General features: G+C 43.1%; 1 protein-coding gene across 7 annotated transcripts in view; it reads right to left on the bottom strand.

The window, feature by feature from the left end:
• Positions 1-14,921, bottom strand: part of TJP1 (tight junction protein 1) — a 266,030-nt gene that overhangs the window by 43,538 nt on the left and 207,571 nt on the right. For all 7 annotated transcript variants that reach the window (XM_055417981.2, XM_055417982.2, XM_055417985.2 and 4 more), the window contains 3 exons: positions 12,287-12,411; positions 11,264-11,366; positions 885-1,161 (listed from right to left, as the gene is read on the bottom strand). In XM_055417981.2, coding sequence (XP_055273956.2) covers positions 885-1,161; positions 11,264-11,366; positions 12,287-12,411 — 505 coding nt within the window. The remainder of the gene's footprint in view (positions 1-884; positions 1,162-11,263; positions 11,367-12,286; positions 12,412-14,921) is intronic.

Here is a 14,921-nt window from a genome sequence, read left to right as displayed (position 1 = left end):
AACATGGAAAAGCAGAGTGGTGAACTGTGAAATGGTGCTGAAAAGACAAGATACAGACTGGAAATTCCTACCGATTCAGTGCAACCAGTTTCAGGAGCAGATACCAGAGCACCCACCAGATACTGAAGTGTGGGGCGGTGACTAGCTCTGGGAGCAGGTACAGACAGAGGGCTGAAGCGTGGGTGGTGAACGAGAAGCAGCAGTTCTGAACACAGACCGTCTGACTAAGGAGTCCTGTGGACAAGGGGGCGGGAGTTGTGGGCAGGGGATGCGTCAGGTTTCGGGAAAGCAAATCAAAGCCAAGCTGGAGAAACTATTGCACCTTTTTGTCAAAGCCGTCATCACCAGTGCTTTCCTGTGTGGGAGAGACACAACCACAGCAGTGCTGCGAGGCCACCACCAGACTCATCCAGTATGGACTGTGACTACCTGAGGACGGGCAGCCAGGCTGCAGCCAAAGAGTCTTGACAACTGTGTCCTTTCTTTAGAGTAGCATCCCAGCTCTCCATCTGGGGCAGCAAGCTGCCCTCCCTCCCCACCCAGTGCTCTCTGCTGGGATGCGGATGCAGCCACGACTAAGCCCAACCCAAGCCTGACCACGAAGTCAACACTGCGCTGCAACTGATGCAGGGACGGTAGGGCACCTCCTAGTCACAGAGCTAACCTAACACTCCTACTGGACACGTTACCTGCTACAACAAAAAAGCAGAGGAAACCGACGACCCCTGAGGCCTGCAATAACAGGATGTGCTTTTAAACAAAAGGACACAAGAACAGAGGTAACAAACGACAACAGAGCAAAGATGTCAAGAGACAGCAAATTTACTTCTCATTAAAATCAGTCTTAAAATTCTCATGTGAAAATGCTAAGTTGGCAGAAATACCTTCATTCTTCCGGGACTTCACCAGGGTGACTTTGGTGGGTCTGGCAGGCTGACTGGAGGCCACAGACCGCCTGTCAGACCGCGGGGACAGACTCCTCTCCCGACTGGCACTCCTATCTCGGCCCCAGCTCTTCTCGCTCCTCCTGTTTGCCAGGGCCCCACGGCCACTTCTCGGGTCGTGCGCCTCCTCGTCGTAACTGTCCTCTTCATTCTCAGACGCAGGTTCAGGATCAGGACGACTTACTGGGATCTGAACTTTCTTCTTCCTTCGAATGGTCTACAAATAACAAAGGGGACGGTATGAGTTGATGGATGCACCATCAGTTCTTCGGAGAGGAAAGTCACATTTTTCTGGTCTCATGTTAATTATGAATAACAGACACAGTAGATAAATATAACCAATTACTAAGAAATACATTTCCATACTGGTTATCTTTCCAGCTTTACTAGTAAAAGATCTAGTTAAGAAGCACATTGGAATCGAGGGCTAATAAAGTTTTTACTTAATTCAGAACATCTTCTACATGTAATAATCACGAGCTTAAAGGGGAACTAGTAACTGCCAGTGGTCTGAATAAAGGCGGGAGTGCTGTACCCTTAACACCACTGAGCATCCTGCAGAGCTACCAAACCACTGGAAGCCCAACTCCATTCGTTACAAGCTTCATAATCCATCAGTACCAAGGACCACAAGTGTCCTGTGGGAACTCTTAAAAGGCAAATTCACTGCACCTCCACACTAACACTGGATGAGTATGTTGGAGCTAAAAACTTCATGATACTTTATCAATATAAACTGCTCTCAGATTCTCTCTCCAAAATGTGTAACCTCTGGTCCAGGTATGAACGTCTTTTGGCTTTTTTCCTGGCTGGCTCTGGTGCTGATTAAGTTTTCCTGTCCATTTCTTTCCCTCACTTTCTGGAAGATGAAGGTCTATGTGCCCTGTCTGCTCACAAAGGGGAGGCCTACTCCCTGGCCTGCACCCTGTCTCCCCACACTGGGTACACCTGCTCTCTCAGAGATCTGCCAGGTCTCCTTGGGGAACACTCCTTGTCTTCTACTTCTGACACCATCATCTACTAAAACTCTTACCTGTCCATCTTGTTTCTGATTCCTCCATGCCCTCCTGTTCTCCTAAATCCATCAACTCCCTCCTGGTTTCAACAGCCTTCTTCCCAAGTTTGACGAGATGTCAGGCTTGGGTATTTAAATGATTTTCTCCATCTCCAGGACCCCGCAGCCCTGAGTCTGCTGAGTCAGGACCTAGCCACCCCAGAAGGCCAGCACCAGTCCCTGTACTCCCAGGGCCCTGTGGCCAGAGACCCCAGGACCAGCCTGCCTACCCTGGGCACTAATCCTGGACACACAGGACCCTCACTCCGTCCACCAGCAGGTCAACAGCAGGACCCCTGGCCACACAGCCAGCCACCCAGTTCTACCCACCAACAGGCTGACACCAGGACCCCTGGCCACGGAGCTTTTTAATAAAATTTGACATCCATGTATGATCGAGAAAAAAAAAAACAACTAAGTGCATATAGAGGGAACATAGCTCACATGAAAAAGGTCATATACAAGCTCACAGCTAACATCATATTCAGTGGTGTAAAGCTGAGAGCATTTTCTCTAAGACAAGGATTCCCACTGTCATTCTTTCACTCAAAGTACTATTGGAAGTCCTAGCTCCAGTAATCACACAAGAAAAAGAAATCCAAACTCGAAAGGAGAAGGACAACAGTCGATGTATGAGGATGACATGATACCACAAAGAAAATCCTAAAGACACCACCAAACTACCAGAGCTCATCAATAAGTTCAACACAGTTGCAGAATAAAAAACGAATACACAGAAATCTGTTACATTTCTATACACTAACAACAAACTATCAGAAAGAGAAATTAAGAAAACAATCCCATTTATAAATTACATCAGAAAATAAAATTCCTGGGAGACAATCAAACTAAGAAAATAAAAGACCTATATTTGGAAAATAGACGCAGATGCAAGAAACTGAAGACAAGAGGCAAAGATGGAACACTACCAGTTCATGGGCTGGAAGAGTTAATGTTAACACAACCACACCACCCAAAGCAGTCTGCACATCTAATGCAATCCCCCTCAAAACACCAGTGGCAGTTTCCAGAGAACAAGCAACTCCAAAATGTATATGGAAAAACAAAAGACTGAACAGAAAAACAAACAAACCCAGAAATAATCCTGAAAATGAAGAATAAAGCTGGAGGCAACATGTGCCCAGATCTCAAACTATACTACATGGTTACAGCCATCAAAACAGCATGGTATTACCACCAAAACAGACACATAAATCACCAGAACAGAACAGGAAGCCCAGAAGATGAATCCAGACTTACACGGGTAATTCACCCTTGACTGAGGAGGCAAGAATATACAGCCTCCTCAATAAATGGTGCTGGGAAAACAGGACAGCTACATGTACAAGAATTCCACTGGACTACTCTTTCACACCACACATAAAAAATAAACTCAAAATGGATGTAAGATTTAAACGTAAGATCTGAACCTGTAAAACTAGAAGAAAAAAAGGCAGTACACTTATCTGCCTCCTCAGGCAAGGGAAAGAAAAACAAAAATAAACAAATGGAACTACATCCAGCTAAAAAGCTTTTACACAGTGAAGTTAACAATCATCAAAAGGAAAAGACTGCTGACAAAATGTGAGAAGATATTTGCAAATGACATGACCCACAAGGGGTTAATATCCAAAATATACCAACTTACAAAACTCAGTATAAACAAATACATAAATCAGTAACTTGACTGAAAACTGGGCAAAGGATCTGAATAGACATCTTTCCGAAGAAGACATACAGATGGCTGACAGGCACACAAAAACACGCTCGATATTACTAATATTCAGGGAATGCCAATCAAAACCACAATGAGATATCACCTCCCACCTGTTAGAATAGCAATTAAAAAAAAACAAGAGCAAATGACAAGCACTGACGAGGAAGAAGTGCTGAGTGTGGAGAAAAGGGAAATAACTCGTGCTCTGCCAGTGGGAATATAAACTGGTGCAGCCACGACAGAAAATAGCATAAACCCATCTCAAAAAAAGTAAAAATAGAACTACCATATGATCCAGCAAATTCCACTCCTATTTATCCAAAGAAAACAAAAACACTGAATGGAAAAGACGTTTATGAAAATCCCCTGGTGGTCCAGTGGTTAGGGCTCCACCTTCCACAGCAGGAGGTTCAAGTTCAATCCCTTCCTGGGTAACTAAGATCCCACATGCCACAAGGCCAAAAAAAAGTAAGAAAAGAGAGAAGACATTTGCACTCCTATGTTCACTGCAGCATTATTTACAATATCTAAGAAACAGAGGCAATGCAAGTGTCCATCAATAGATTAACTGATAAAGATGATTCGATACACACACACACGAATACTACTCAGCTATGAAAAAGAATAATGTTGAGCCATTTGCAACAACATGAATGGACCTGGAGGGCATTATGTTAAGTGAAATAATATGTGAAATCTAAAAAAAAGATGAACAAACCTAACAAAATAAAGATGGAGTTACAGATACAGAGAAGAAATGGATGGTTGCCAGAGGAGGAGAGAAACAGAAGAGAGAAATCCAGAGGTACAAACTTCCAGCTGCAAAATAAACGAGTCACGGGTGTGAAATGTATGGTGTGGGAAACACAGTAACTATGTAATACCTTTGTGTAGTGCCATAACGTAGCTAGACTTATCTCGGTGACTTTGAAATATAGAGAAATACAGAATCACTGTGTTGTTAAACAGGGACTAACACAGTGTTGTAGGTCAATTATACTCCACAAACAAACACATTTATAGAAAAAGAGGTCAGACTTGTGGTTATAGAGGTGGCAGGGGTGGGGGATTGGATGAAGAAAATCAGAAAGTGTTAAGCTCCCCCAATGGCACCCCACTCCAGTACTCTTGCCTGGAAAATCCCATGGATGGAGGAGCCTGGTGGGCTGCAGTCCATGGGGTCGCAAAGAGTCGGACACAACTGAGCGACTTCACTTTCACGCATTGGAGAAGGAAATGGCAACCCACTCCAGTGTTCTGGCCTGGAGAATCCCAGGGACGGGGGAGCCTGGTGGGCTGCCGTCTATGGGGTCACACAGAGTTGGACACGACTAAAGTGACTTAGCAGCAGTAGCAGTATAAGATAAATGAGTAGTAGGGGTGTCATGGACAACATAACAAATATAATTAAACTTGACAAGACTAAATCGTAAGAGTTTTCACCTCAAAGAAAAAAATTTTTCTATTCTTTTAATTTTGTATCTCTATGAGGTGATGGATGCTCACTACACGTACCATGGTCATCATTACATGAAGCCACATCAGCCTGCTGCATCCCTTCAACTTGAACAGTGTTGGCTGTCACCTGTGTCTCAATAAGGCTGGCTGTGTGCCAGGACAAACCCTGATCCTGTGCTAGGTCCCCTGTGGGTGGCCACATCTCCTCACTCTTATGACAACGTCATCTTCTACAAATTCATCTTACTTCAAAGAATCCTTTCATTTCTTTGGCAATCCTTTCATCTACCTCTGGCTGCCTTAGATTCTATGGAATCGACTAACAAGGGTGCCCCAAACTGCTCCCTGAGATGTCCCTCATCTGGGCTGACTTGCAGAGATCAGTCACTTCACATCCCCTCCACTCCAACATGTTTTCAGTATCTCATCTATTTAGTCCTCCTTCCTGGTCTCAAAGGTAAGTCCATCCTCCTCCTTATGAGCAACACCCTTTCAGAGGAGCTATTCTTATCCCTCCCCTCCTGCATGACCTTCCTCATCAATTACCATCCCCTGCCCCAGGTACCACCCTATTTACCTCCAGTCTGTCCTCTGCCTACTAACTGGCATATATGCATGTGCTACTCATTTCCAAGTCATCATCTTTTCTCTTCTTTTTGTGACTAACTTTGTTCAAAGGGCTGCTCCACATTTAATACCATACCTTCTGACCACTAAGAGTGATCAGAGAAGGCCTCTCGGAGGGAATAACACTGAGGCTGAAGGTCAGCAAGGAGCAAGACGCTAGCATGTGGAAAGGATAAGCAGCACAGGCCTGTGCTGAACACAGAAAAGGCTTCCAGTGCTGCTGCTCCCAGTACTGTCCTGCTGAGCCCTTCTCAGCAACATTCCCTGTAAGGCACCCCAACTGCCTCCCTGAGTCTTGCCTCTATTTCCATCTCCTACATCTGGTATTAGAAGCTATTCTGTTAGCACTTCAATCTTCAACTGCTCCCTAGTAAGGTATAATCCTATCCATCCAATCACAAGCTGGAATGAAGACTGCTGGGAAAAATATCAACAACCTCAGATATGCAGATGACACCACCCTAACAACTCAAAGTGAAGAAGAACTAAAGAGCCTCTTGATGAGGAGACGAAAAAGAGGAGAACAAAAAAGTTGGCTTTAAACTCAACAATCAAAAGACTAAGATCATGGCATCCAGTACCATCACTTCATGGCAAATAGATGGAGAAAAATGGAAACAGTAACAGATTATTTTTTTCTTGGGCTCCAAAATCACTGTACATGGTGACTGCAGCCTTGAAATTTAAAAACGTTTGCTCCCTGGAAGAAAAGCTATGGAAAACCTAGACAGCATTATTAAAAAGCAGAGATGTCACCTTGCGGACAAAGGTCCGTATAGTCAAAGCTATGGTTTTTCCAGTAGTTGTGTGTGGATGTGCGAGTTGGACCGTAAACAAGGCTGAGCACCGAAGAACTGATGCTTTTACACTGTGGTACTGGAAAAGACTCTTAAGAGTCCCTTGGAAACCAAGGAGATCAAACCAGTCAATCCTAAAGGAAATCAACCCTTAATACTCATTGAAAGGACTGACACTGAAGCTCCAATACTTTTGCTACCTGATGTGAGGAGTTGACTCACTAGAAAAGACCCTGATGCTGGGAAAGATTGAAGGCAGGAGGAAAAGAGGGTGGCAGAGGATGAGATGGTTGGATGGCATCACTGACTGGATGGACCTGAGTTTGAGCGAGCTCTGGGAGATGGTGAAAGACAGGAAAGCCTGGTGTGCTACAGTCCATGGGGAAAAGGGTCAGACACAACTTAGCAACTGAACAACAACAACAAGATATAAACAGGGCTTCCCAGGTGGCTCAGTGCGTAAAGAATCTGCCTGCAATGCAGGAGATGCAGGTTCAAACCGTAGGTCAGACAAAGCCCCTGGAGGAGGGCATGGCACTCCACACTAGTATGAATGTTCGGAGAATCGCATGGACAGAGAAGTCCATAGGGTCACAAAGAGTTGGACAGACAGGACTGAAGTTACAGAGCACGCATGGCACAGACACAGACACACACACACCACCCCCCCGCCAAAAACAGAATAACCAGTGGAGTCATCAAAGCTCTCCCTATCATTCCCCCAGGAGAGTGAGCGTACATCACTCCTCTGAAATCTGCGCCTGAAGCCCTCTCCATCTCTGGTTATGTGCTTTATGCTGACGACTGTGTGTACCTCCCCATGGCATCTGCTGAAATTCAAGTTCCTTGAGAAGTATTTGCACCCAGTAAGTGTTTAACTCACTAAAAAATATCCATTCTTGCTATGATTCTCCATTTATACTATGAGTAAACCCACAAAGGCTTGCTGATCATAACACAAATATTTTCTTAGGTTTTTTTTTTTGATGACGACCACTTTTAAATTCTTGACTGAATTCGTTACAGTCTTGCTTCTGTTTCGTGATCTGGCTTCATGGCTTCGAGGCATGTGGCATCTTAGCCCCCGGACCAAGGACTGACCCCTTCTTCATCCCCTGCACTGGAAGGCTAACAAGCCTTAATCACTGAACTGCCAGGAAGTCCCAACTCAGAAAACTGTGACACAAAAATTGGGGGAAAATGGTTACTTCAAAACAGCTTAGCTGAATAAAAGATTCAAATACAAAACAAAACAATGAAATTACATAGGTACCAGAATAAAACACAAGATATACACTCTTATAACTCTGCTAAGTACCAAACGCTTAGACTTCTGTAAGCACCAAAGGCAGAGTCAAGTAAAAGTCTGACAGATATGACAGGATAAAAATGGAAACATTTCCATGATGAAACAAGGTGACAGGAAAACAAACCAAAATATACCATAAACTTACACACACTCAAAAAATAATTGCAAAAACAATGTATGCTGTATATATAACAAAAGGCTAATCACCTTAATAGAAACACTAGTGTGACAGCATCACGATGGAAGGGCAAAGGATAGGAACAGGCAAAGAAACATCATGGGAAGTATACACACCACATGATGATCAGATCCACCTGCAATTTAAAAATCCTCATTTGACAGAACAAGAGAAGCCACTGCAACGAGAAACCTGTGCACCACGACCAGAGAGTAGCTTCCACTCGCCCCACTAGAGAAAAGCCTGTGCAGCAATGAAGATCCAGCACACCAAAAAAAGGTAAGACTCCTCATCTGACATAAGCTTAGTCCATCAGTTTGGCACAGACGTCAAGGGCTGATGAAACTGGACTCTCTCAAAACCTTACTGGTTCTCTGACTGGCAAAACAGCAGACTCACGTCATTCATGCCACCTGACTCCAAAAAGCCACTCCCAAGAAAGGAACTGAACAAGTAGGTACAAGATGACGATCCTCAACACAACTTTTAAAAAATACCTGTGGGAGCTGGACACATAAATGCCCATGAGCAAGCAGGGGAGGAAGAGTGAGGTGTGCATACAGACACTACACAGCCATACATTCACACACTCGAGCATTCACATAGCTCATCTCTGGAAAGTTTCTGCCCATTCACTTCATAATGCTTTTTTTGGTATGTTCAGAATTTTAGTAAAAATTTTACATGTTCAGTACGCTATAAACACTTTTTCTATCTTCTCTTCACCTACTGTTATAAAACAAAATTAAGCATATTTATGTAGTTATATTGTCAAAGAAGTTCTAAGATTTTAATTCAGTGGAAAAGAAATTTACTGAGCCTAACACCCAGGGCGGGGGGGGGGGCTTAGTTTATGGAAAGATATAAAGTGACAACCATAAATATGTAAGAGAACAGGGAAGAAGGAGGAATAATAGATCAGAAAGCAGGAGGGAAGGAGCCGGTTACTCAGAACAGGGCAAGGGTGGGGAGCATATATAAGATCTGAGGTTCTTGTTATGGCTGGAGGTAAAGACATCCTACAATCAAAGGCCACATTCTAAGATACTATGGCTTTATCCTTCCGTTCCGTTCCGTCACTCAGTCGTATCCGACTCTATGCGACCCCGTGGACTGTAGCCTACCAGGCTTCTCCGCCCATGGGATTCTCCAGGCAAGAATACTGGAGTGGGTTACCATTTCCTTCTCCAGGGTATCTTCCCGACCCAGGGATCGAACCCGGGTCTCCCGCATTGGGGGCAGGTGCTTTAACCTTTGAGCCAAGCTTTATCCTTAGACAGTGATAAAAACTTGGCATCAACAGATGACATGATCCACTCTCTTTAGATGCAGAACTGAACAACTACCCTTTGATGACTGAAAAGAATTCCACCCAACCCTCTACAGCTTCTCCCTGAAGAGCAAAAATACTTGCCCAACCTGAGTTCCACCTTCCCAAATGACGCAGACAAACACAGTAAGAGGAAAACTCAGGCTGATTCGTACATGTGCTGTTTCAAATACACAACAGAAAATCATTGCTTCTTACAAATCATTCCTATGGTGAGAAAGTCTGGAGTACAGACAATTTTCCTAGATGTATTATTGATGTGGGGAATATGTACTAAACATTCTGCATGAAAAAACGAAACAGTTCCATATTCCAGAAGAATGAAGTTGGAGCTAAAGCCCATAATTTCAGGTACAGGAGGAAAAATTCCATTTATCTAAGTTACTCAACTGGAATATGCAGCAACTCAACCAAAGAACACTTACTCAATTTATAAAAACCAACAATTATAAAAATTAGCAATTTGCTTCTGTAAACACTACAATCTCATGTTATAAAAACTGTGAAAAAACTATACCATCAACTAGCCAGTCTGCACATGAACCACACTTTAAGACAACATCAGAGTTACAGCTTTAAAAACACAACTACAGTGAAAGCTGTGAAAACACCTACACATTAGAAGCTGCCTGTCATTTGGAATGCAGTAACTGAATACTGGGAGCGCTGCCATGAGAAAAGTAGGGACACTGCTGCAGGTGTCCACACCAGTGGACACGGCAGCCTGCACTCAGTGACAGGGCCTCCAACTGGGTGGTGAGGGCAGTCTCAGGAAGCACCCCTCTGGCTCTCAGCACAGCTCCCAGAGGTCATACCAAGGCAGGCCTCCTAACTCCAGCTCTCTCCTCTCTGCTGGGTCCACTGTGGTTCAGCCAGTCTGCTGCAAAGCAGAAGGTTCTCAAGGGACAGGGCAGGATAGTCTCTGCCTTCTGCTCCATACACAGGAGCCAAGGCCTCACAGAATCTCAATCAGGCACTTGAGAGTTTTGATGAAGAAGAAACAGGGCAGCGAAGTGGCTAAGGTGCTCCTCTATGTAGAAATATACATGTATATGTATATATATTTTTGGCCAAATGCGTGCAGACACCTAGTTCTCAGACCAGGGACTGAACCCATGCCCTGCAGTGGAAGCACAGAGTCCTAACCACTGAACAGCCAGGGAAGTCTCTATGTAGATATAATTTTTTTAAAGAAGGATTTTAACATTAAATCCATTCTCTGTCACAACTGCCTAGTTTTAACTGTGATTTGAGGCCAGTTACTGAGAGATTACTGAACTTTATCTCTTACTAAAAACAAGAAAAACGGGAAAAAAAACAACTTCTTAAATATGAAGAAAGAGCCTAGCAAACATACGAAAAAACAACAAAAGTACCCCAAACAACTCTAACAAAACCCTTACCACTTTCCCTTTCCTCAAAGTGTATCACAGTAACAAGGTAGCAACATTGTATGTGTTTAAAGGATGACATAAAATTTACCCATTAAACAAATCCTGTAACAGAAAAATAGGTCTATAGACTTTAAACTGATTATACGTCAAGATTCCATCTAAGTTTTTTTTTTAAAAAAAGGAAATAATAAGCCATAAAAAAGTAACTATTTAACCAGGAATTCCTTCCTTCCTCTACAATCAAAAAAATCCTGGAATGTGCACTTTGAGAAAATACACACTAGTAACAAAATATACCACCAGTATCAGAAGAGGTGCTGTATGTGTAAATAACTAACCTTGAACTACTGTCCCAGATTTTATTTTCTTAAATGGGAAGAATGAAATCAAACACCAAAAACACATCAACAGTACAGCTGGTACCTTTATAAAGTTAGAGGTAAAAAAACACTTACAATTTTTGCATTTTTCCCACTTTTCCTTAGTTGCTGAACAGCAAATGCATGCTCAACATTATCCATGGAGACTCCATTAACCATTGCCACCCGGTCATTTTCCCTAAAGTAAAAAAATGATCAAAACAACATGTTAGACAAAATCACACAGGTAAGTTTATAAAAGTGTTTTAAAGACAGATATTCCCATTATGGGCTAATTAATCTATCTTCAGATCAATAATTATAAAAATGTACAACTATTTTTTTTCAGATCGCCCACAAGAAATGTTTAACAAGTAACTAACCACAGGTCATTTTTTACCTATTAATACAAAGGTTCCTGAAAGGACTGAACAGGTATACTGCTGTTGCTGGTCAGTGGCCAAGTCATGTCCAACTACTTGCAATCCACTGGGCTGTAGCCCGCCAGGCTCCTCTGTTCATGGGATTTCCCAGGCCAGAATACTGGAGTGGGTTGTCATTCCCATCTCCAGGGGATCTTCCTGACTCATGGGTCGAACCTGGGTCTCCTGCATTTGCAGGCAGAATCTTTACCACTTGATCCACCTAGGAAACCCTGATCAGGTACTACAGCACACAAAATGACTTCTGCTGGTACAGTTACATGTATTCAGTGATACTAGGTCAAAAGCCTAAAAAAGTTATTCTATCTTTAAAGATAAAGCCTTTCTCCTTCCAGTTTTCTTTTAGTCCTCCTAATCATACTCATGTTTTTCAAGTGCATTTTTTTGCCTCTCTTCAATCTTCCTAATCATCCTGCTTAACAAGAAATGGTATGACTCTTGGTGAGCAGCTCCTGAAGGCTAGATTCTACTCCAAACTGAGTAACAAGTTTTCTTTTCACTATCTTTATTTTTTATAGTGACCTACCGAAGGTAAGTAAAACTAGTTTTCCATTTATGACAGATAAGCATAAACACACATTAATTTAGAGGAATCGCTAGCATGACGTGCTAGTGGCAGAGGGCAGGAGAGTGCCTGTGACCTGGTGCCCACGAGGTTAGAAAGAAGCACACTTACTGCAGCTGTCCTTCTGCAGGCCCTCCCTTCAGCACGTCTGAAATCACGATGGAGGTCTCCCCGCTCTGGAAATGTGGATTATCTCTCCCACCAGATATTGCAATTCCAAATCCAAATCCAGGAGCCTGGAGTAAGAATTAAGAGTAAAATGTCATTATCAGGTCATCCTCTACAATCAGTCCTACACAAAACGCTCCTCACTTGTCCGGACAGGCATGAGGATGAGAGATCCTGGTATGGGAACACAGCTCAAATGAATGTAATGCTGGGTGGAAGAGAAAATGGAAAACTGCCAACCACGCCAATATTAAGAACTACAACACAGTTAAAAATTCTCAACACTGAAATTCTCAGCTCCTTTTTGCTTATCAGAAGATTTCTTGAGGGAATTGATGGTGCCCCAGTATGACCACCACAAACACTGGTCAACAATTCATAGAATGACAGTGTTAAAAGCATATACATCAGAAGCTATTTTATATAATAAAATACCAGTAGCTGTGAAAATCAACTTCCTTCACTTACACTAAGAATCTCTACTGAAATAATACACTATAAAGTCTTTGTATACTGTATTCAACAGAAAGTCCATTAACCATATCAAGCATGTTTAACTACTTACATTTCTAATTAAAGAAAATTATAATTAATAACTTCTAAATAAGCTGAAAATATTTACCATGATGACTAAAGACAGTCCAGCACAGAGAAAAGTCAAAATAGTTCCAAGTTATTTAAAAACTGCCTAATTTCCAAGAAAGCCACACATTTGCTAGAAAGGAAATGAGTGAAGTACTCAAAGTCATCTAAGCAAACACCCAGCATTTTGCCAGGGCTCCAGAATCAGTGAGTCAGGGGCCACATGTTCACATAATGTCCTTCGGTGCTCCACAAGCCAGACCACCTGAGGACAAAGGTGACGTGTTCTTCCACATACGTCCTGTCCACGAGAAGACCGTGTCCACCAGGGAGGGGTCCATCATGACCTCTCCTTGCACCCCAGAGTCTACTGAAACAGCCGAGGAGGAGGAAGGGGAAATCTCTTCTTCAAAGAAAATCAGTTCAGTTCAGTCGCTCGGTTGTGTCCCATGGGGTTTGCAACCCCATGAATTGCAGCAGGCCAGGCCTCCCTGACCATGACCAACTCCCAGAGTTCACCCAAATTCATATGCATCGGGTCAGTGATGCCATCCAGCCACCTCATCCTCTGTCGTCCCCTTCTCCTCCTGCCCCCAATCGCTCCCAGCATCAGAGTCTTTTCCAATGAGTCAACACTTCCCATGAGGTGGCCAAAGTATTGGAGTTTCAGCTTCAACATCAGTCCTTCCAATGAACACCCAGGACTGATCTCCTTTAGAATGGACTGGTTGGATCTCCATGCAGTATAAGGGACTCTCAAGAGTCTTCTCCAGCACCACAGTTCAAAAGCATCAATTCTTCAGCGCTCAGTTTTCTTCACAGTCCAACTCTCACATCCACACATGACCACTGGAAAAACCATAGCCTTGACTAGGCGGACCTTGGTTGGCAAAGTAATGTCTCTGCTTTTTAATATACTATCAAGGTTGGTCATAACTTTCCTTCCAAGGAGTAAGCGTCTTTTAATTTCATGGCTGCAATCAGCATCTGCAGTGATTTTGGAGCCCAAAAAAATAGTCTGACACTGTTTCCACTGTTTTTCCATCTATTTCTCATGAAGTGATGGGACCAGATGCCATGATCTTAGTTTTCTGAATGTTGAGCTTCACGCCAACTTTTTCACTCTCCTCTTTCACTTTCATCAAGAGGCTTTTTAAGTTCTTCTTCACTTTCTGCCATAAGGGTAGTGTCATCTGCATATCTGAGGTTATTGATATTTCTCCCAGCAATCTGGATTCCAGTTTGTGCTTCTTCCAGCCCAGTGTTTCTCATGATGTACTCTGCATATAAGTTAAATTAGCAGGGTGACAATATACAGCCTTGACGTACTCCTTTTCCTATTTGGAACCAGTCTGTTGTTCCATGTCCAGTTCTAACTGTTGCTTCCTGACCTGCATACAGGTTTCTCAAGAGGCAGGTCAGGTGGTCTGGGATTCCCATCTTTTCAGAATGTTCCACAGTTTATTGTGATCCACACAGTCAAAGGCTTTGGCATAGTCAATAAAGCAGAAATAGATGTTTTTCTGGAACTCTCTTGCTTTTTCCATGATCCAGCGGATGTTGACAATTTGATCTCTGGCTCCCCTGCCTCTTCTAAAACCAGCTTGAACATCTGGAAGTTCATGGTTCACATATTGCTGAAGCCTGGCTTGGAGAATTTTGAGCATGACTTTACTAGCATGTGAGATGAGTACAATTGTGCGGTAGTTTGCACATTCTTTGGCATTGCCTTTCTCTGGGATTGGAATGAAAACTGACCTTTTCCAGTCCTGTGGCCACTGCTGAGTTTTCCAAATTTGCTGGCATATTGAGTGCAGCACTTTCACACCATCTTTCAGGATTTGAAATAGCTCAACTGGAATTCCATCACCTCCACTAGCTTTGTTCGTAGTGATGCTTTCTAAGGCCCACTTGACTTCACATTCCAGGATGTCTGACTCTAGGTGAGTGATCACACCATTGTGATTATCTGGGTCGTGAAGATCTTTTTTGCACA

The sequence above is a fragment of the Moschus berezovskii genome, chromosome 21 (genome assembly GCF_049115385.1).
Source record: "Moschus berezovskii isolate FMDL1 chromosome 21, NW_MosBer_1.0, whole genome shotgun sequence".
NCBI classification, from domain to species: domain Eukaryota; kingdom Metazoa; phylum Chordata; class Mammalia; order Artiodactyla; family Moschidae; genus Moschus; species Moschus berezovskii.
The sequence above is the reverse complement of the archived record's forward strand: the minus strand, read 5'-3'. Positions and strand labels throughout refer to the sequence as shown.